The sequence below is a fragment of the Armigeres subalbatus genome, chromosome 2, assembly GCF_024139115.2.
Source record: "Armigeres subalbatus isolate Guangzhou_Male chromosome 2, GZ_Asu_2, whole genome shotgun sequence".
NCBI classification, from domain to species: domain Eukaryota; kingdom Metazoa; phylum Arthropoda; class Insecta; order Diptera; family Culicidae; genus Armigeres; species Armigeres subalbatus.
In genome coordinates, this window is record NC_085140.1 from 257,193,511 (window position 1) to 257,217,386 (window position 23,876).

At 40.8% G+C, this 23,876-nt stretch overlaps 1 protein-coding gene across 3 annotated transcripts; it reads left to right on the forward strand.

Annotated features, from left to right (window-relative positions):
* Positions 1-5,911: 5,911 nt before the first annotated feature.
* LOC134216213 (neuronal acetylcholine receptor subunit alpha-5-like) lies at positions 5,912-22,503 on the forward strand. Of its 3 annotated transcripts, XM_062695162.1 has the most exons (8): positions 5,912-6,045; positions 6,111-6,265; positions 20,804-20,848; positions 20,912-21,021; positions 21,096-21,478; positions 21,541-21,693; positions 21,756-21,940; positions 22,004-22,503. In XM_062695162.1, exons 1-8 carry the CDS (start codon positions 5,973-5,975, stop codon positions 22,214-22,216), a joined length of 1,317 nt encoding a protein of 438 aa, XP_062551146.1. In that variant the 5' UTR covers positions 5,912-5,972; the 3' UTR covers positions 22,217-22,503. The 3 variants fall into 3 exon arrangements, with proteins under 3 accessions (XP_062551146.1, XP_062551147.1, XP_062551148.1); XM_062695163.1 differs by lacking the exon at positions 20,804-20,848; XM_062695164.1 differs by lacking the exons at positions 5,912-6,045; positions 20,804-20,848 and having other exon boundaries at positions 6,164-6,265; positions 20,875-21,021.
* The last annotated feature ends 1,373 nt before the right edge of the window (positions 22,504-23,876 follow it).

The following is a 23,876-nucleotide window of genomic DNA, read 5'->3' on the forward strand; positions in this document are numbered from 1 at the left end:
ATGGTCAATGAATCACATACAGTGGTTGGTTTCCTACCCGCCGCTGCCGTATCCAGGCGCTAACGTATATGTAAAAATAGCCAGCATGAGTTAACCTGAAGTTTGTATGGCAAACGACATCTAACGCAGGTTTTCTACACAGCAGGAACTATTCACGAAAATCTATTTGGTACCAGTTATGTAGGAAGTTACTACGCCTACCAAATATTTTTTCGATTAAGGTGATTATTTTCGAGATGTTAATCTTTAGATGCCTTTCGCCATAGGGGCTGTCCATAAACCACGTAGACTCTTGAGGGGGAGGGAGGGGTTTGGAAAAAGTCTACGTTAGTCTACGAAGGGGGACGGGGGGTATACCAAAAGTCTACGTAGCTTTTTCATTTTTTTTTTAACAATTTATACAGAAGCTATGTGCAAAGTTCACTTGTTCGATTGTTTTTTTTAGGATTTTAACAGATTTTTTTGCAAGACTTTTCTGATGAAGATAATCTAATGAATTTCACTGAAGATTACTATTACTATTAAGTCAGAACTACGGCTTAAAGCTATATTTATATTCCCAGGAAATTCTTCTTTGCTGAGCTACTTTGGAAACTACAAAGTGATTCTTTAGAATTCTCACGGAAAATTATGTTGCACTTCAACGTGGAATTCCGCAAAATTTTCGCGAGAAACCCTTCACTGAAGATTTTCTGGGAATTCCCAGCGAGGAATTCTTTTGATATATAAGCGAAATTCTACAAAATGTCCATGGGAAACTCTTCGTATATTTTACGGAAATTTCTTCGGGAGTACTAATGCGAATGCTTTGGAATAATCAATGGAAAATCTTAGGAATTTTTAAGAAATCTGTTGAAAATTTCCACGAGAAATTATTTAAATTTCCCATCAAAAACTCTTTGAGTTTCCGCAGAAAAAAATTGCAATTTTTATAAGAAAGCCTTAGTAATTTTCATGAAAAATTATTCGAAATTTTTACGAGAAATTCACCAAAATTTCAACTGAAAATTCTCTATAATTTCCACCGCAAATTATTCAGAAAAGTCTTTGAAACGCCTTTTATTTTTTATTTTTTAAATCCTCAGGAAATTGCTCCAAATCTGCAAGAACGTAGGAAACCATTCCAAAATTCCACGGGAAATATTTCGAATGTCCATTTAAACTTAAAATTACCTCAAATAATTCTAATTTTTCACGGAAATTCTGAAAAATTTTCGGTTTTCTAGGAGGAATCGAATTCAAAAGAAATTAAGACTTGGAGATTTGGATTCCGGAGCAGTTAACAGAGGATTAAATTTGATTTAGATTTTGATTGTCCAATCACATATGATATTTTATAAAATTTGGAAAAGTCTACGTAGACTTCAAGGGGGTGGGGGAGGGGTTTCGGAAAAGTCTACGAAAGTCTACTAGGGGGGAGGGAGGGGTTTGAAAATGTGAAATTTCAGTCTACGTGGTTTGTGGATAGCCCCATACTGATTTCCGAAAGTTAACTCCTAGTGTGCCGCTCAAAGTAGGCGATTCATTGCAACAATATGAACATTCTGATTTAAAGATCTGCGGAAGGGGGGCTTCTTTCCAGCTATGAAGTCGAGACCATCCATCGAGGTTTCAATATTCATCCCTATAGAATGGTACGGTTGAAGGGGCTTTTAGACTGTGCGGTCATGAATGGATCCATGGATAAGTCAGTAATAGCAATGAAAACCTTATATTCTGCAGCAACAGCATATTTACGAACAAATGGCCATACAAGTTCAACAAACTTTTCAAATTTTCCTGAGGGGAACACAAATAGGTCTGGAGAGGGCAAGACCCTCACTCTCTTATCTAGGTCAATGCATTTTGATAGGCACGGCACGGCAAATGCTGGGTAAAGCGTACCATTGGTACTTCGCGTACCTGAAGGAATAAAATAGACCCAATTTCGCGGTTCTTAGCCTCTTACCCAGTAACTCCTATCCCTACCCCCTCGTGGCACTGGCCGGGATACGAGCAACCTTAGGGAAGATCGGGTGGGAACTATGGTCGTATGCTGACAGGGAAGGGGGGATTTGCTCCTCTCCAAAGGTGCAAATGTGATCAAGCGTCTGTTCTCCATGTTAGGAGCGGCTCACAACAGCGTCTTGGAACGTAAGAACTATGAATGAACCCGTGTTGGGCTCCTGGCTCGTAAGCTGCAGAAGGTCGGCGTAAGTGTGGCAGCAATCCAGGGAATACGGTGGCCCAGAACTGGAGAAAGTGAATTCCGGGCGGTGGATCCCATAGCGAACACTTCATTCAAGTACCACATCTACTATAGCGGCGATGACAGAGCAGAACGAGGAGTTGGTTTCATGGTGATTGGGAAGCAGTTGAAGCCATTTCGGTGGGAGCCGATAAGCGACCGCATTTGCGTGTTGAGAATGAAGGGCAAATTCTTCAACTATAACCTGATCAGCATCTATGCCCCAACAAACAATAAGCCTGATGACGTGAAGGATGAGTTCTATGAGAGCCTTGATAAGGTCGACGGAGAGTGCCCAACACACGATGTAAAGATTGTCATCGGGGATGCAAAAGTGCAGATCGAAAGAGAATGTTTCTCTCGCTCTGCCATTGATACGGAAAACCTTCATTCCGCTACCAAAGATAATGGTCTGCGACTTGTGACCTTTTCTGCTGCTGCAGGGATGGTTTTTAGCAGTAACTACTTCGCACGTAAGAATATCCGCAAACACACCTGGCACGGACACGGACGACATTTCTCGGATCTTATAGATGTAAGATCCTTCAGAAGTCCGAACATCGACTCGGATCACTATCTTGTTGTTGCAAAAATTCGGGCGCGACTTTCCAGCGTGACGAATTCACGAAACAACAGAACGATGCGTTTCAATATCCAACACACTTAAATTATTTTTTAGATCTCGGCAAAATTTTTGCCGAGATTCCAACAGCCGAGATCTCGGTAATATTTTTTACTGAGATTCGGTAATTCCTTTACCGAAATTTCGTCAATAATTTGCCGAAATTCGGCAAAGTTGATTTTTTGCCGAGATCTCGGTAACGATTACCGATAACTCAGTAAAGTTTACCGAAATCTCGGTAAAAAATTTACCGAAATTCGTCGAAGTTATTACCGATATCTCGGCTGTTGGATTCTCGGCAATCGGTAAACATAGAATTTTAAGTGTGAACGCTTGTCAGTTGAAGGAGTTGCTGAACAGTACCACCAGAAGCTGAACGAGAGGATAGGAGATGCCACCGGATCTGGCAACGTCAACAGATTGTGGGAATATATCCACGAAGCTGTGACTACAACAGCGCAGGAATTGTTAGGCACTGTACAACGAAGCCAACGAAATGGTTGGTGTGACGAAGAGTGCCAGGGAGTGACGGACGAGAAAAATGTTTCTAGGAGTCGAATGCTAGTGGCTCGTACCCGTTCCAACAGAGAGCGGTACAGTGTAGAAAGGGCAGAAGGGGAACGAATCAACCGCAGGAAAAAAAAGTGGCTTTCTGACAGACAAGACTATGGTGGCAACCTGGTGGAAGGAGCACTTGGAAGATTTGTGGAACGGTAGAAATGAAGGTGTATTAAGGAGCATGGACATAGTCAACGACGGTCAAGCAGTGGAACCACCAACGCCGGAGACGGCGAAGATACGCTTAACCACTAACTCTACCAAGACAAAGTACATGGTGGCAGGTAGAGATATTGGAAGACCTAGTTTTGTTGGTGCTGAGGTAGTGCTTGATGGGGTGTGTTTGAAGTTGTTGAAGAATTTGTTTAGCTTGGAACACTTGTGACATGTGACAATGACGTTTCCGGTGAAGTAAAAAGACTTATTGCTGCTGCGAATAGGGCCTTTTACGGATTACGTAACCAGCTTAGGTCCCGCAACATGCAGATGGAACCGAAATTTGCTGTATACAAAACTCTGCTTCTACTGGTGGTCCTTTATGGACATGAAGCATGGACGTTAAAAAAGGCAGACCGTAGAGCTTTCGGGGTTTAAGAGCAAAAAGTGCTGCGTACAATACTCGGAGGGAAACTAGAAAATAGTGTGTGGCGCAGACGCATGAATCATGAGCTGTATCAAGTATACGAAGAAGAAAATATTGTGAATCGTATAAAATACGGCAGACTTCAGTGGGCTGGTCATTTAGTGCGAATGTTGGAAGAAAGAATAACAAAAACAATATTCAACAGAGAACCAGATAGGGGCCGGCGACTTCGTGGAAAGGCCACGAACACGCTGGCTGCACGCGGTGGAATCGGACCTGGGGACCGTGCACGTTCGGGGAAACTGGAGGAACATCGCCCAAGACCGACGATTATGGAGCTCTACAATACGCCAGGCATAGGTGTATCGACGTTGTAGCCAACCAGGTATCCAGGTAGGTATTTTGATAGTTATGATACCTAATGATGAATGATCCTCCATGATTTATCAATTTATGTTTTTCTATTAGTTTTCCATTGAAAATGCGGCGTTTATATATTTCCTCGACATTTTATGTGACAAACTATGGAAAAGGGTAAAAAATTACATATCATGTTTTACAGTGTTTTAGTGTGTTTCTGCAACTTTCTCGAACGTAAACATTGTGTCTAACAATCATTTTGTGCTCCTGAAGTTTTCGTGCCAAAAATTTCAGTTTCTTGTTCAAAATAGGAAGTTATTTGTTGCAAAATGCCCAAAAAAGACCAAATTTCGATCAGCATCCGAAATTCGATTATTGAACATCACAAAACTGCCAAGAGCTACCGTTATATTGCCGATATTGTCCAGCTTCACAAAGATACGGTTGCAATGGCCATGGTTGTCCGCAAAAATATCAACAATAGATTTAATGGGCCCAGGATCGCATTTCATGGATCCGTGATGACAGGAATAAGGTGATTTGATCAGATGAGACAAATGTAATGCTGTCTGATGTTATAACAAAAACAATGGCGGCAAACCGGTGAACGTTTGAAAAAGGAGTGTTGGCAGCCTACAGTTAAGCATGGTGAGTTACTTTACCAACATTGATTTTTCAACCAAGTGAGTTTAACTTTGTTTTTTTTTTGCAGGTGGAGTCATGGTGTGGAAATCTATGGCTACTCCGGCGAACTTGAGCTTCTCGATTGACCAAGGAGGTTTATTTGGGTATTTTAAAACGCAAACAACCAGCGTCTGCACAAACAAAAGTTGGGGCACAGTGCACCTCAAAGCTGGTTTCTCAGTGGTTCAAGGAAAAGCGTATCAAGGTTATGGAGTGGCCAGCACAATCTTCCGACCTTAATCCGATCGAGAATCTTTGGTAAATTTTAAAAATTAGGGTCAAGGAGCAAAATCCAACAAGCATTTTTGCATTCCCAGCCACCCTCAGCATGGTCTTGCTTTGTAGCCGCGCGTCTTACCGCACGGCTAAGGAGGGCCCCTCACAATATCTTAGACCCCCCTAAAACCTATGGCATCATTTCTGAAAGATCCATAAGCTTTTTGAGTCGATGCCACGACAATGACGCGCAGTTATTGAAGACAAAGGTTTTCACACGAAGTACTAAAACAATGTGAGGCACCAATCTTTGGATTAACTTTTTTTGCGTATTTTTTTAGCATTTTATTCATCACATAAAATCTCAAGAAAAATCATAAACGCCGTATTTTAAATAGCTATGTGATAATAAACATAAATTGATAAATCATGGAGAAACACTCATCAAATAAAACTGATCACCAGAAAACACAAGAATTGTAAATTGGTAGGGAGGCGGAAAAACTCTTTTTTACATACTGTATGTATAAGGCTATCCAGAGGCAAAAAGACATGATCCTCATATCGGCTATCTTCAGCAGCATTCCGTGTGCCGGCATTACGCTTTGGTCATCCCACTTAGTGATAGGAGAGGGATCTATTTTCACTATTCAAATGCCCTAGTGGTAACGCAACTCAGTATCAGTTTGTCTCTGGTGGATTGACCAGTGTACAATTCAGCGATGAATATTTTTTCGGCAAAGTTTATAGCTTATACTGTGTTGATAATTTCAACATACCATATCCAGTTTGCAGGTAATTATTCTCCTAATATTAACAAAGAAAATTTGCTATACAAGTCTTATTCTCGTAATGTTCAGAATCAGTTGATTGTTTTAAAAAAACATATCATGACGAAGGCCGGTTGAAAAAGTTTCTTCTTTGCGGTTCATACGATGCGAATCAACGCCCCGTCAAAGATATGAAATTTGCGGTGAATGTTAGCATAGTGCCAATGTTGATGGGATACGAATATGTAAGTATAAATGCTATCCAGATAGGCGATTGCATGCCATTGCACACGGTAATTACCTAATGTACTGATCACGCATGTTTTCATAGATCGCTTCAAAATTAAAGGCTCGGCTACCAACTAAATCATTTGTTTGAGAAACTGCATAAGTCCATTTTACACAATTTCGAGAAAACAACAAAAAACTGTTTTTGAACAAATTGGCACCGAACCTTTCGATTTCTTCGATACAGATCAATAGTTTTTTTTGCAAAACTCAACACCATGGTGCGCTTCCAGTGCAAACACTGTAAGCAGTACTTCATAATTGCTCTTCAAAGTGCGTGGACATATGTAGTTTCTCAATCAAACGAAAAAAAATCATACATTCCTGAACAAAATTTTTTTTTCGTATTTTTTGCCAGAATACGTTTTTTTGAAAGAGGAGTCAGAATATATAAAAATCTCATTTTGGCCAAACATGTTACATATACAGTTCTTGAATGAATACTTTAATGAATACTCTTAAAGAAGGGTGTCGGCTCAAATCAGAGATCAGATTTCTACCACTCCAGGCCATTTCTCAAAAAATAAATCAGAATGATAATTACACTATAATAAGAGGCCATTCAAAAATTACGTAACGCTGTAGCGAAAAGGACAAGGTCAGGACATTCAACCACTCATTGTCGTATACAATTGTTTTTAATCGCGGACCTTTTCAAATTTTCGGAAGTGTTTATAAACTAAACTTGCTTTCACAACAATCGTTTTCAGAATCAGTTGTTAAGGGTTGCGAATTTAATTCGACTTCACAAATCTGAAGGATATTCGACTGGAGTAACTTAAGGGGGCTCTTGCTTACAGATTCTGCCTAATGAAACGTACACACGGTCAAGCAGTTTGACCAACATTGACTCCACCTCTCGTTTGTTAAAACATCCATCAAGTTTTACCAACAGCGGCACGAACAATCAATTTATTCGACCAACAATATCACACACAAACGACCGAAGCGCCAACTTGAGCACCAACCATCAAAAAATATATGGGGGTTTGTGCAACTTCACTACAAATGCTCAAACATGTTTGGCGAACCTTGAGTCCGCCCCCGACAACTCAAACCAAAATCAAACCGTTTTATTTTTTTCCAACCGAGCCGCCAACTGTCAAATTATTGTTCGAACCTGGTTTGAACAACTTCACACACGTTCAAACAAAGCAGCAACCGAAGCGTTTTCTTGGGGGCGGAGTCAATGTTCGTCAAACTGCTTGATTGGTGTGTACGCTGCATAAGCTCCCTTGCAATATGTGGTCTACCCAATATTCTCGAACATCTACATATTGTTATCGGTATTTATGGCTTTTATGTTGCTCGGCACACGAAATCCAGCTAAATGATTGTCTGAATTGTAAATTTTGAACATCATCTGCGTTATCTTTGCCTCAACACGTTTCAAGATCGAGTGGTACACTCTAACTTTGGTGCGTGGATCAATCCGATTGGGTTTTCAAATATTTCGATAACTCGCAAAGTTATCCCCAGCTCGTGGTTCCACTTCGATCACAATTTAGCTATCTGCTTATATCAGACTGTCAAGATATTTAAACCCTCCGATCGTCCGGCTACTGCAAAGTTTGAGGGGCTGTTCCCGTTGACACTCAACCACCTGGTCCTGCTGACTTCAATGGTGAGACGCCGCAAAAAAGCAAACGATCAGGCCTTTGAACCCACTTAGCATAAACGAGCGTCATAGTACTAAAGCCTGTCCACGTTAAATTTCAAACACATCTCATCAGGCAATTTTTGAAAATTTTCACAAACCACTGAGACGATCAATTTACATGACAGCTGAATCTGTCTGCTTTATGTGCTGCTTTCAGATGTTTTGAACACGCCCAAAATAATAAAAATGGCGACAATACCTAAGTGTCCGAAATTTAACGTGGACAGGCTTTAAGCGTCGTGAAACTGCAATGGTTTCATTTATTAACGATATAGTTTCGCAGCGTATTGATTCAACAAACATTTTATCGAAATTAAATTTCTACGCACCATCTCGACAACTGCGTCATCGACATACATTTTTAATTAATCACTGCCGTACAAATTATGCAAAATTCGGACCTCTCAATCAGATGAAGGCCATCTATAATCAACACTGCGAAACTATTGACTTTACAATGTCTCGGCAGAACCTAAAAAAATATTTTGTCACAATTCGAAACCTACACATCTAAATTTACATTAAGGTGAAGGTGGGTTGAGTACCAAAACAAAGCTTTAAAAGTATTGGTACAATGAAAACTGTCATATACTGTAGTAGTATTTATAAAAAAAGCAAAGAATATTAGTAGGGTGGTTCAAAAAACGACCCAGCTCCACCACGCTCAATCGATTCCGTCCCATGCTCCGAGTGTATTCCAAAAGCCAATTTGAACAAAAACTGATTGGGCACAAGCCGGTTCAAGTTTGTATGAAAGCTAGTATGGGAAACTAAACCTTTCATTACACTGACTTCAGTGCTTGTCTTTCAAACGCTGGTGAAAAGAGAACCCACATAGCTGAATGAAAACCGCACCTTGGGAAAGATCCATTGATTACGTAACGCAAAAAATATTATACCCCGCTCACTCCCATGTCACACTTTTTGTATGAAGTATCTGCTCCTGGTGCGATAGATATCACAGACAAATTCTGGCTATTTTGTTGAATTACACGTTTCACTGGTGCTTTCTGAGAAGCCTAATTATCATGCTAAGGATTGGTAATCTCGAATAAAATCGACTCACAACTATCGGAACGACAATTCAATATGCATTGTCTATGGAGTCAAAGCTCTTGAATATTCCATCCAATCATTAGGTCTCCCCCTTCGCCATGGCCCAGTGACGAAGCGCCACAACCACAATAATGTAAAATTAAACCTCGCCATATCAACTGTCATACAAACCTGAAACGACCTGTGCACTGTAAGCCCCTATTAAAACCAGCCCAAACCATCGGAAGACACCCAGAATATGAAACATATTCGACTGAGCGTGGCGGAGCAAAATAATTTTTGAGCCACCCTAAATATTAGTTTGCTGCTGCCGCTGCCGGTGTTTACATTCGCTCCGCGATTAGTTTTTAGTCGTTTTTTTCGATCAAAAATAGCAGTTTATATTAAGTTTTCGCTTCAAACAAGTGACTGATTTCAAAAAGTGATGTTTAATTGGCATTCCATCAACATTTCGGGCTGCTCATGTGCGGAGAAGTGTGTGAAAACTTGATTTTTTCAATGCCCCTTGAGAGGAAGTGAAGTGCAGTGATAAGCCCACCAAATCGCGAACGGCTATTAAATTGGCACGAAGCTGCTGATTTATTCTATAATTCGAACCGAAATGCATAGGACTCTTTGAAGAAACATGTTAATTATCACGGGAAGTAAATAAATATGCTGTGAGCAGGTTAGTAATTTGAATATTAAACTTTTGTTCGATGCTGTTCGATGCATTCGAATGTTGGTGGGAGAGGAGTGCGGGAGGTGTGGTAACGACCCGTGGAAGGTCCGGTGCCATATTGACGGCCATCGTGGTACTCTTCCAACTATGTCCTTAAATCCCAAAATTAAACACTACTTAACCAAACTATTTTTATTTTTATACACTATAATACCGTATTTATAGCATTAAGAAAATAAAGAAATACATGTATATTGTATATGTACTAGTCTACGTCGGTTGACGAAATAAATAAATAAATAATATAGCGTTTCGTGATCATTAGACAATACTTCAAATTGTATGCCTCGAATGGGTGGTTTTTGAAGAACACTGGCTGAGACTGGCTGAAGACGCTGTTCGAAGTTCTCGAACCAACACTTCAGCTGTCCAAGTCAAAGAGCAACTGAGGCAATAACCTCCGCTTGCTGCAGGCATTCTTTCTTCATCGGTCACGGTCAGGAAGTCCACCCATTCCCGCTTGTCCTGTCTGCAGTAGCGCCCAACTCCCACTTACAGGAATACATACCGTTGACGGAATCTACTTTATTTCTCTGATTCCTCACTTTCCTCACCGTTTGCCTCTCTGCGCTCCTCAATCTTCCGTCGGGTTACATCTGTAATACATTCTTTTCGCTGAGTGAGCAGCTCACCCAAGTTTTTCTAGCTGATTTCGATAAAAGCATTCTTCACTGCCCACTTATCTTCTATGCTGCCACCTTCCAGAACATCCACTACCCGAGTTCTAAGATTTTCAACGAATGATTTCTTCACAGCTGGATCTTTTGGACGGTCTATTTTTCGCCCGAGCCTCTCCAGACATCGCTGAATCCGAGCAATGCGTTGTTGCCAATTAGAAGTTGATAGTCAAAAGCGATGTCATCGCTGCGTTTATTACGGACTCAAGAAGGCATCGTGCCCGTTTTCAGCTGATCCATTTCCAGTCCTGCCAACTAAAACCGGGTCTGGGAAATAAGTCAAATGCTGATGCCTGCAGATGTCTGATAAGCGGGCGCAGGAGGACTCCCCGGCCGACGATGGTAGGAAACCCACAACAACCGCGATATTCATTTGCTCTTCGATATTTAACTACGCCTGAATGGAGCAAGGACAAATCCGTGGATGATAGATAAAGACGCGACTTGTCGGTCATTCATCGATCCAGCTGATCAGCTGAAACGTTGGCTTTTACAACAACTTCTTCAAGTTTTGACAACCTCTCCTAATTCAGATATAGAGAAAGGTTGACAATTCTCCGATGGCAGCAGGCAGGATTCCGCCTCAGACGATCATGTGAGAACTATTCTGTCACGCTTTGCATCATACTGGAGCAGGTCATTTAATTTCATTTGGTACTGATTGACCACGGAGTCGTGAGTGAGTACAAGGGTGCATGTATTATATCTCTGTTGCTATTTCCCATCGTAGTCGATCAAATCATGGACCTCTCTAGCAGTCTACCTCAGGCCTATGCTAAGAGCTCATGTTTAGCGTAGCCAACACCAACACCAACGCCGAGCAACGTACGTCAAATCTAAAAAAAGCTTAACATCATAAAACATCCAAATTCAGCTTTCTTCAATATGCATCTTGAATCGGGAATATTCATTAAATATGACTAATGAGTTTAATTGATTCAAAACTTATCTACAAGATCAATTTTGATTTTACTTACATGGAGAACAACAATTTGTCTTTTATTTCACAGTGAAAAGCTTGAGCAGAATTTAAAAATGAATCCTGCTCTTTTATTGTTGTGGATATTTTTAATTATCAAGCTACAATCATTGGTGTTGTTGACGATTGTTGACATCTCATGCAACTGACAGCGGTCTATCTGCACACTGTGCCCGGGACATGGTGGCTATTTTTAGGCTAAGGGAGTTAGATAGGGATGTCTATAGCCTGGTCTACCTCCATAGAGCAATCGAACGAGATGATGATACTGCTCTACTAACGCCACAGCGCTCTACCAAGTAGAGTAAACTGAATGACCTGGTCGTATGCTCCCACTCAACAAACTCCAACTCCACGGTAGCCGGGCAAACAGTGGAGAAGCCAGCCAACGTCGGACGGCGGACCAAGATCAATATAGAACATGGAAATCCAATCTGTCCAGGCAATGCACCAAACCTCGAATACTCAACTCTAACATGAAATCTGTGATGTTATACACCAGTGAGACTTGGTCCGTATTGACAGAGATCAAATAGATTTGCAAGTATTCATCACCCGATGTCTATGTTTTACAGCTCGGGCCTGATGGGTTCACAACTGGAACCCGAATACTGAGCGTCATCGACGATCCAATATCAACGGCAACTCCACCAATTGCATGGGCGTAGACCGGCCACAGACAACGTAAGAGCAGAGACGAAATCTGCAAGCAAGCGCTGGAATCCGGCAGGACATCGCAGCAGAGGCAGACCCAGGATCGCCTGGCGGCAAAACCCTAACAAAGAAATGAACAAAGTCGATGGGAATCAGATTTGTGCTCAAGCCAAGGATGGAGATCCTTAACGTTGTCCCCATGTACCCTAAAAGGTGCCCAGAACACAAGAGTGGGTGGGTGAAAATTGGATCCAACTTAATGAATGCCACATGTACATGAGTGCTGAGAAAGAAACCAATCCTAGTGCCGTATAGCCTATGAATTGTGTAACTTTGATTAGCTTTCTGAGTAACTTCAACGTCCATTGCATTCTCTATACGGGTTTATAGGAGGCCGTATCTATGCCGCTAACAAGTAGCATGGCATTTCAAAAATTTTAGGAACGTGAGCATGATATGACGAGCTGATATGGTGTGCTTCCCCGATCCTACTTCAAACTTCACCTATCTATTCCGTATAGTCCGGGAAGTCTGCAATTCCGAACCTTCATAAAACATTCAGACAACACATATCTGATTTCAAAAGTACACCTGACCATTGCCCCAGTACAACCAATTTGAGCTTCATACTTAACTTAAACAAAAGCTTATAATTCTAGCCGTACTTTAAAAATGTTGGTGCTATGGATTCAGCAGTTTAGAGTCCATCAGCAAAAACTTCCCAAAGAGAAAAACTAAATTTTATACGGAAATAAGCACCAGTATTTTTTTTATTATGTAAAGTTTGTGCTGAGTTCATTACTGCATAAATATACATATTACAAATATTCATATTCTTTGATATCTCTAAACATTTTTTGCTATCATTTTCCATTAAAATTCCAAATTTTTCATGCAATTATTCCCATTTCAGACTTTTTTTTCGTTTCCTTGTTATTTTTTTATCCCCCCCTCGTGTTTTCCAAGAGCTGTCGGACATAAAATAAATTTAATATTTGTATCGGCCTTATTATAAAATAGGCAGAAAAATCAATATGCAAGCTTTCTCCAGGAATTCCTTCGACAATTGCTGCTGGCATTCTATCCTAAATTCTATCAGGGATTCTTGAGGAATGCCTCCAGCAACTTCTTCGGCAGTGTCTTCAGGAATTCCACCAAAATTTTCCGAAAATTGCACCATTATTTACTCCAAGAAAATCTTCACGAACTTCTTTATAAGTTCTGCAGAATTCCCTGCAATAATTCAAATAATTTCGTGCTGTTTCCCATAATTTTTAAGAATAAGAATATTCCGTGGAAATTCCGCAAAATTGCCAGTAAACATTCCTGAGAATTTCACGAAAAATCTTCGAATTTCTTGTGTAAATTCCATAAAATTTTCCGTGAATTGTTTCGAATAATTTCTTGTGAAAATTTCAAAGAATTTCTCCAGGAATTCCACCGGAACTTTATACAGAAATTATACCGAAAATGAAATCAACAATGGATTTTTCGGAGGAATTCCTAGATTAATTCGCAATGAAATCCTGAAAGAATTCCGGTGGAAACTTCAAGATTTCCACTGGGAGATCCTCCAGGAGTTTCTCCGAAAATTCCTCCTGGAATTCTTCCAGGAGTTCCACCGGCATTTCCACCAAGAATTTCTCTAAGATTTCCTTCGAGAAATATTTCGGTAGTTCTATCGGCAGTTCTTCTGAAAATTCTTCCGGGAATTTCGGCAGAATTGGAATTTATTTAGGCTTCTTTAGGCTATTTAGGCTTAGGAATTTATATAGATTTTCCACCAGAAGCTCCTCCGAGAATTTCTCTGCGACCTCCTCAGGGAAATCCTCAGGAGGGCCTCTGATGATGATGATGGTCCAGCTACAAACCCCAACAAAGGTTTCAGCTAGACGAGATTTGTCTATAAGATGAATTCTCTTGTTTCCGATAATGCTTCTGGTAGTTTCCCCGGGGTTCCTTTGAAAATTCTCCCGGGAGTTTCTTCAGAAATTCTTCCAGAAAATTCCTTCGAGAGTTCCTCCAGGAATTCCACCAGCAATTCATCCGGGAGTTTCTCCGGAAATTTCTCCAGGAGTTCCACCAGAAGCTATTCCAGGAAATTATTCAGGCTTTTTTCAGGAAATCATTTAGGCTTTCTTCAGAAATTAAGCTGGAAATTCCTCCCGGAAAAATTCCTGAAGGAATTCCTGAAGAAACTCCCGAAAAAATACCTGTAAGAATTTCTGGGGAAATACTTGGACGAATTCCAGGAGAAATTCATGAAGATGTTTCTGAAGGATTTCTTGAAGGATTTTTTTTCCCTGTTGGGTATTTTAATCACGGCGACCATTTGTTAGATCTATTGTGATATATGCCCCATTTCATATAGCATTGTCAAGTTGACGCATCATTGCTATGTAGAGCAATTGCATCACCTTGACTACCAGCGTCTTCCCAATACGGTATTATGGTTCTGATGAATCGTACTACCAAATTGGGACTTGTTCTCCAAACTTCAGAGGGTTCTATCAGCCCCCTGTTGAAGAACTGTAATCTTTTTCTAAAAATTGCCGAACAATGGCATAACAGATGTTCCGAGTCTTCCACATGTATACCGCAGAAGCGACATACATCATCTTGAAGTTTTCCTAGCAGCTTCAAGTGATAACGGCTCGGGCAATGGCATGTTACTAGCCCTGTATATGTGTTAAGATCTTTTTTTGAAAGATCTAAAAATTTGCGAGTGATAAATACGTTCGGTGTAATGAAACGTTTAGACTGTTCGCAATCAAGGTGTTCTTCCAAATGTCCTCTATTTGTCCATAGCATTCTTACTTTGTAACTAACTTGTGAAGCGCTGTTACTGAAGATTTACCCTCCTGATATGCAAACTGAGTTTTGCTCAGAGGAGTATTCGTTAAATAAGATGATTTTATGTTGATTAATTATTTTGATTAATTATTTTAGAGCGTCTCTTTTAACCATGATTTTATGTGCTCATCTATTAGTTTTTCCATTATTTTTAGTATAATGGACGATAAGCTGGGGATGGGGATGATTTATCCTTCTTATTAGCTTTTGGGATAAATGTGACACGCACTCCTCGCCATGCAGTCGGAATATAGCCTAATATTAAGCTCGATTGGAACATCTTAGTCAGAACGGGTGTTAAGATTGCTTTTCCCTTCTGTAGTAGTACAGGAAAAATTCCATCCCTACCTGGAGATTTGAAGGGTTCAAGTGAAACAATCGCCCATTCAACTTTCTGTTCAGTGAATATTTCATTGGCCAGAATGCCAGCATTGCTCCTGGTGCAATTCATCCCAGTGACTTTATTCGTTTGTTGAATATCTCGCCTGGCTTCATTAACACCAGTTTGCGTAACAGATGCATTCTGGTCCTCATGTGAATTGATGATAGAACACGGGAAGTGTGTTTGCATCATTACTTCTAATGTTTCATAAGTTGTCTTGGTAAAAGACCCGTCATCTTTTAATTACCAATAGTACCAAGACCATTTGTGTGATCTTTAGCAAGGACTTTCTGCAATCTAGCAGCTACTGGAGTACTTTCAATGTTTTCACAAGTGTGCCTCCAATTTATCCTTTTAGATCTTCGAATTTCTCTATTGTAGGAAGTGAGGGATTCTTTGTATTGTTACCACTGTTGTATACGTTTAACCCGGTTAAAGAGTCTCCGGGTTTTTTTCCGCATCTTTTGTAAATTGGTATTCCACCAAGATACGTCTATATTTGAAGAACGTTCCTTAGCAGCGCAGCTGACTTGAAAAGCTTTCAGTATCAAGCAAGAAAGTTGCTTAGAAATTTTTTCAAGTCCATGACTAGTATTTAATGAGGTGCTTAGGTTTTCCGCCTCACTAGCCAAGTTTGAGATATAATATTCTCAGTTAGTTTTCCTGGGATCTCTTTTGGTTTTTATGAGTGGATTTCCAGCCTCATATTCAAATAATATGTGCATGTGATCAGATAGAGATATTTCTTCTGATACATTGATTTTTTCCGAAAGTGTATGGCTACACAAGGTTAAATCAAGAACTTTGCGTTTGCGTCACAACCGATAATGAAAGCTTTATTTTGCTTCCTGCAATATGAAATAAAAGCAGCTATTTCTGGTGGAGGCACATCGTCAGCATCTCCCGGAAAGTATGCTGAGGCGACAAATATTTCCGTTTTTCCACGAATTGTCGGTACCTCCATCATAACCGCAACAATATCTCGTTCAATAAACTCTGTAATTGGAAACACTTTTGTTCTTCCATTCACCAAAATTGCAGCCCTGGGAGGTTGCTGTTTTGTAAAATACTTTAGAAGTATTTGTAGGAATTCCCAATATCCTACTATTGTTCGTTCATGGCTCCTGAATTAACGCGATATCCAGTTTGCTCTCAGCAAATCTCTTACAAAGTACAGCTGTTGCTCCCTTTGCATGATGTAGATTCGCTTGAATGAACTTGATTTTGCTATTTTGCTATTTTGTTATTTGGATATAAAACCAGCATAATTTGTAGTATGGCCAGAGATATTGGGGTTTTCCCCGTAATTGCGTACTCTTCAAAGTCCTGGGATATTTTCGTTCTGATTTACGAATCATTACATCATCACCAGTATCTTTAAATGTTTTGCTTAATCACGGTTAGCCCTATACTCTGGTCTTTCACTATCAATTTTATAGCTGATTCATTCCCAAAAATTGTATTATTATATAACATTGAATACACCACAATATAATAAAATATATAAAAATAAATAAATAAATAAGTATATAAATAAAAATAAATTATATGACAAAATTACAATAAGTAAATAATAAACTATAAAAATAAAACCAAACAAAACAGGCTTAAATAAATAAGCAAGTGTCAAAGCAAACTAAAGTTAAAGTCAGATGGATGGTAAAATATAATAGTGATGTATTAAAAGTTATATTAATACCGGCATGAAGCTTTTATGACCAGCATCCCCTATTTGAGATTTTTGTATTGCCTTCTGTGCGGTATTGTTATGCCGCCAGCAGCGTTGTGAGATCGTTCGTCTTACTGTCTCGCTGTGTTTCACCACACGTTTGAAGGATATTCTGAACTAATTGCGAAAAGAATTCCAGATTGGAATGCTAGATGATTTCGCTATTGAATGTTTGGAGGTATTTCCGGAAAATTTCCTGGAAGTAATCCCGGAGGAATCAATGAAGAGTTCCGAGAGGAATGCCCGGAGAAGTTCCTAGAAGAATTTCCGTAGGAATTTCTTATAGATTTACAAGTGAAATTATGGAGCTAAATCGGAGGATTTCCGTCATAATTTTTTTAAGAAACTTCTGGTAGAATTTTGGGAAGAAATTCCGTATGTATTCTTGACGGAACTCTCGAATGCATGCCTGAAGGAAATGCCGGATTCTTCCTGAAGAGAGAATAGCCGAAGAAATATCTAGAAGTAAATCTTGGAAAAAAGAAAAGGAATCTTCAAGGAATTTCCTCGTGAATTTCCGAAAAAAAAAATAGTGAGGGGTTTCTAGATAAGGAGGAATTACAATTAGGGGAACGGTTCGCCACTTCATTTCATAGCTCCTATTTCAATCCCATCAAAAACAAAGCAATGGAAAGGAATTCGGTTTGTTTATTATTTTTGTGATTTTTTTCAGCAGTGAGCACGCATGTTGACAAAAAGAAGCGACGAATTTGGTGCCGTATTTCTTTGTTTAGCGATGAGATGGATATATGTACAGTGAGATGGAGATCGGAACATTCCTACATGAGAAGGATTTTCCAACGATTTTCAGAGGAATTTGTGGATAACTTCCGGAGGAATTCAGAAGGGAGGGGAGAAGGGGAGCTTCTAGAAGGATTTCAAGTAGAATTTTTGAGCCGAAAATGTTTCGAATTTTTTTGAACTTTCATATATTATGGATCCTGGATGCCCTAATAAGTTTTGGGAATCTTTTGAATTTCAACCACCTATTTCTGTATATGATTGGATCGTAAAGTGCACATGTTTGAGGGAATTCATTTCAGCACCCGTTCAATCTTTCCACAATTTAGGGGAGCGACGCCCCCCCCCCCCTGCCACCCTCTAGCTACGCCCTTGCTAGGAAAAGGATGCAGCATAGGCGAGAGGGCTGCAACAGCGCACGAGGGCGAACGAGGCACAATGCAAACGGGCGCGGAACAGACAAAATTCGATTTTTCTGAAGAAAAAGCGCCAGCAGGAAGATCTAGACCGTGAACAGTCGGAACAACTGCACTGCGCTAATAACGCACGAACGTTCTATGGGAAGTTAAACCGTTCACGTGAGGGCCACGTGCCACAGCCCGATATGTGTAAGGGCATAAACGGGAACCTTCTTGAAAATGAGCGTGATGTGATCCAATGGTGGTGGCAGCACTACGAAAAGTACCTGAATGACGTTGTGGCAGACAACGATGACGGAGTGGTACATGAGTACATGATAGGAAGAAGATCAAGAGTGGATTACGTAAGCCACACACCACGAGTTTGTGTGAGTTTGTATGTGACGAGATCGAGGTGGTTGAAGAATTCGTGTACTTGGGCTCACTGGTGACCTCCAATAACGATACCAGCAGAGAAATTCGCAAAAGCATCATGGCAGTAAATCGTACGTACTTTGGACTCCGCTAAACGCTCCGATCGAAAGAATTAGCAGCCGGTACGGTTTGGTACAAACTGACTATTTACAAAACGCTTATTAGGCCGGTAGTTCTCTACGGACACGAGACCTGGACGATGCTCGTAGAGGACCAACGCGCACTGGGAGTTTTCGAAAGGAAAGTGCTGCGTACCATCTATGATGCAAGGGTGCAAATGACGGACGGTACGTGGAGGAGGCGAATGAACCACGAGTTGCATCAGCTGTTGGGAGAACCATCCATCGTTCACACCGCGAAAATCGGAAGACTGCGGTGGGCCGGGCACGTAGCCAGAATGTCGGAGAGTAATGCGGTGAAAATTGTTCTCGACAACGATCCAACGGGATCAAAAAGGCGAGGTGTACAGCGATCAAGGTGGATCGATCAGGTGGGTGACGATTTGTGGACCCTCCGCAGACTGCGTGGTTGGCGACGTGCAGCCATGGACCGTGCTGAATTGTTACCAGCCTTAGCCTGGTAATACATAAATTAAAAATCCAACTAGACTAGATGTACCAGTTGTGGCTATAGCACCAGTTGTCGCACTAGTGCTTTATATGCCAAATGGCCAATCAAATCACCGCAAACCAAGTTCATATCGATAAAGCATATTCATATGATACGATAAAACCTTTGATCTCCTCCAAAACAAGCAAAGCATAATTGTAAAAATTGATTTTGCTTAATTTTTGACGTCCTTTGCACCAGTTGTCGCACTAATGGTCCCTATTTGGCCAATCCCATAAGAAAACAATGGGATTTGCTAAATAAGGAATCAAAATTAAGAATAAGTAGTGCCACCACTGGTGCATGCGTTCCACCACTAGTTCCACCACTGGTGCATGCGTTCCTATTATTGTAAAAAAATCAACTGTTTTGAATAGGGTTTCCTTGAAAAAGTGTTGGTAAATCCCAATTTCTCAAATCTCATTGGCGATTCAAATCATGCGTGAGTCAAATCCAATCAGAATCATGGTCCAGATAATCGCTCATGATACGAATCTTGATTTGCATCATTGCATGATTTTTACGTGTTCTTCAGTGTTGGTATTGAATTTACTGTTTTCGCTTAAAACAATAGCAAATAAATCAACATGTAAACAAAACATACGGCTCAATTGCGTTTTGACGTTTTTTTAAGAGCGAAAACATTTTTCGGCGAGTGAGCGAAGCAATGCGATTCTGTTCGAGAAACTCAAGCGCGATGCTCTCCTTACTGAACAGCAAACAAGAGTTAACACTTGCATGATGACCCAATGATTGCGATTTGAGTATAATTCTACTAACACTGTCCTTAATCATGGTTAATGTATCCTCACAGGCACGAATTGTCTTGATAGTGTCTTGTGCATCAAAGTTTAATAATTGAGCCAAACAATGAACAAATAAAGCTTTTCGTCATCCAGGATGCTTAATGGTCAAGAATGCACACAGCAACGCAAGCATGAACTGCACATCCAATGTAGGGGAAAATACGGCTTTGGCAGGTTTCGTTCTATTATTGTCAAGGGGGTTTTTGTCGACCAAATTTTATGAAATTTGGCCACAATATTCTTTGATATGCAAATTTGACCCCCCTGACAATAATAGAACAAAACCTGCAAAAGCCATCATTCCCCCTATATAAAATAGACTGGTACCTATTTAAATCGATCGTTGCAATAATATGAGATTTTGTGGATATTCTTTGAAAATGAACATTTGAAGGCAAAATATATTGGGGGCGAAATGATGCTTTGCCCCCTTCGATAATTATTGGGTGGGCAAAAAGTTCCTAGTGGAACGTCGCCACGAGACCCTAGGTCTGCCTCTGCAGCGATGTCCTGCTCCCATAATTCGTCTCTGCTTTTTCGTATTGCGTAGACGACCTACCCCCGTTTAAGCTTTTATTATTTTTTCGACGAAATTAATTGGAAACTTCTATGCCTGGAAAAACATAGACAACGAACCCAAACTATTTTTTCACACTCTAAACCATGGTGGTTAATATTTTATTCCCTGCGTCCCTAGAGTTAAATTACCTACTAAGAATTGAGCACTTTAACCTATGATTAGCATAAACATTATCGAACATTGTTCAAAAATAAAAATTTCAATATATTCTTTAGGATGAGAGCACCAATTCATTGAATGCTAACATGTTGATTGCTATGGTAAGTCCAGTTATCTCGTAATGTAGGAATACGTTTAAAAAACAAGCATCCTTTGTATATCAGCAATGGATTGATGAAAACTTGAAGTGGGACCCTAAGGACTACAACAATCAATCCAGTATTGCAATAAACTCGGAACAAATATGGAATCCTGATTTCCAGCTGTATTCCTCGTAAGAACAATATGACCTACTCAATAGCCCAAATCGAGGAACCCTAAATTAAATACTGCATTTTATTATTCCAGAACCGCAAAATTCGACACTAAACAAAGCTGCACCAATCTGCGCTGCCTGGTGAAATCGGATGGCACAGTCATAGCAGTGCCGTCGTGCGATTTCAGCGCCCGCTGCGAAGCCGATTACACCGACTGGCCCCTCGATACCCAAAGCTGCCGGATGCTGTTCGGAGCCTGGATGGAACATGCCGGCGAGGTGGACTATCAAACCCGATTCGCTTGTCTGGGATCCGAACAGTCGAACATGCACACGCAATGGCGAGTGGTGTCGGCGAAAAACTCCAAAAAAGAGGCAACATTCAACAACGCTACGTACCCTACGTTGATTTACGACTATATTCTCGAGCGCCATTCGGGCTTCCATCTGGCGGGGATGTTGACGCCCATTCTTCGTAAGATATCTTATCGGGCGGTTTTGAGCACATGGCTTTTACACACTCACAATTGATTTCAGTTCTAATCGTGATGAATCTGTTCCTCACTTGGCTAAAAACGGACTCTATCGAGAGGAAGCTTCTACTGGCAGTTTCCATTATCTGCCATTTCTATTTTATGGTATTTATTCAATGGGCCGTTCCAAAAAATGGAGACACCGTTCCTGGAATATGTAAGCAATTTCATATGTTTTGCCTTTGTTTGAATCATAACGATTTGTTGTCTGCTCTCTAGTACTTTTCTATCGTAGCTCAGTGATTATTACGGCGATTCTGCTAATTCACACGCTAATTGGAACAGCCATAAAAGGTCTGCAAGGATCACCACCTGCTTTAGTAACTCTAGTGGCAGGCTCTGTCATCCAGAACAAAATTGGCGAATTGGTTCTAGCAAGAGACTACATGACTGTTGAGTATAAGGTTATTTAAAAATCACTTACAATTAAATTCATTTCAACAATTAATATTGAACAATAATTTCAGAAATCGAAAATTGCTCAGCCCGATGGAAATGAACATGCGGAAAATCAAAAAACTTGGAAATCTCTCAGCCGAATTATGGATCGCATTTTATTCCTTGTGTTCCTGGCATTGTATGCAGTATCGTTTATAATATACATCCCACTCAAATACACTTCGCGCTTTGGTGCTTATGAATTGCACATTCTGTCGTACAAAGATATAAACCAATTCTAATGAATAAATGTAAAAGTCTATCACAAACACATAATTAAAAATTATTTCATTGGATACTTTAAAAAGAGGAAATACTAAGAAAGCAGGGAATCAAAATTATAAAACATTGGTTTTATAGCAGACGAGTTATATTATAAGAGTCAAGAGCCTTGGGCAATCAAATTCCAACTAACTTAAAGGAAATAATCATTATGCTCAAAAAAGCATATATTGGCCTACAGATAAAATGTTTAGAAGACATTTATAACGTAAAATACATCGGCCACCGAGTAAAACGGGTCACCTTATTTTCTTAGTTATTAGGGGAAGTGGAAAAAAAAGCAAGACCGCCTACAACGATTGTAGCATCAGTAAGTATCGTTTTTTATTTATCATCAGACTAAGGCCGGAGTGACCTGTGCTGCACATAAAAGACTTCTCCATTCAGCTCGGTTCATGGCTGCACTTCGCCAACCACGCAGTCTGCGGAGGGTCCGCAAGTCGTCCTCCACCTGATCGATCCACCTTGCCCGCTGTGCACCTCGCCTTCTTGTTCCCGTCGGATCGTTGTCGAGAACCATTTTCACCGGATTACTGTCCGACATTCTGGCTACGTGCCCGGCCCACCGCAGTCTTCCGATTTTCGCGGTGTGAACGATGGATGGTTCTCCCAACAGCTGATGCAACTCGTGGTTTATTCGCCTCCTCCACGTACCGTCCGCCATCTGCAACCCACCATAGAAGGTACGCAACACTTTCCTTTCGAAAACTCCCAGTGCGCGTTGGTCCTCCACGAGCATCGTCCATGTCTCGTGTCCGTAGAGAACTACCGGTCTTATAAGCGTTTTGTAGATAGTCAGTTTGGTACGGCGGCGAACTCTATTCGATCGAAGCGTCTTGCGGAGTCCAAAGTACGTACGATTTCCTGTCATGATGCGTCTCCGAATTTATCTGCTTGTATCGTTATCGGAGGTCACCAGTGAGCCCAAGTACAATTCTTCAACCACCACGATTTCGTCACCACCAATACAAACTCGTGGTGGGTGGCTTACGTTGTCCTCTCTTGAGCCTATCATGTATTTCGTCTTCGACGTGTTGATGACTAGTAAAATCCGTTTAGCTTCGATTTTCAGTATGATGCAGGCTTCTTCCTCCCTTTCAAAGTTACGTGCCACAATATCAATGTCGTCGGCGAAACCAAATAACTGGACGGACTTTGTGAAAATCGTACCACTCGTGTCAATCCCTGCCCTTCGTATTACTCCCTCCAAAGCGATGTTGAATAGCAGACACGAAAGACCATCACCTTGCCGTAACCCTCTACGGGTTTCGAAGGGACTCGAGAATGCCCCTGAAACTCGAACTACGCACATCACCCGATCCATCGTCGCCTTGATCAACCGTATCAGTTTATCCGGAAATCCGTTTTCGTGCATTAGCTGCCATAGCTGGTCTCGAACGATTGTATCATATGCGGCTTTGAAGTCGATAAATAGATGATGTGTGGGCACGTTGTATTCGCGGCATTTCTGCAATACCTGACGTACGGCGAACACCTGGTCTGTGGTAGAGCGTTCGTCCATAAATCCCGCCTGGTACTTCCCACGAACTCCCTTGCAATTGGTGTTAGTCGGCGGAATAAAATTTGGGAGAGTACCTTGTAGGCGGCGTTCAGCAATGG

Excerpts from the sequence above, each read along its gene's own strand:
- LOC134216213 (XM_062695162.1), top strand. The coding sequence starts at position 5,973 with ATGAATATTTTTTCGGCAAAGTTTATAGCTTATACTGTGTTGATAATT. Across the intron at positions 21,022-21,095 it reads GATTTCCAGCTGTATTCCTC|AACCGCAAAATTCGACACTA; the intron begins GTAAGAACAATA and ends TTATTATTCCAG. Across the intron at positions 21,941-22,003 it reads ACATGACTGTTGAGTATAAG|AAATCGAAAATTGCTCAGCC; the intron begins GTTATTTAAAAA and ends CAATAATTTCAG.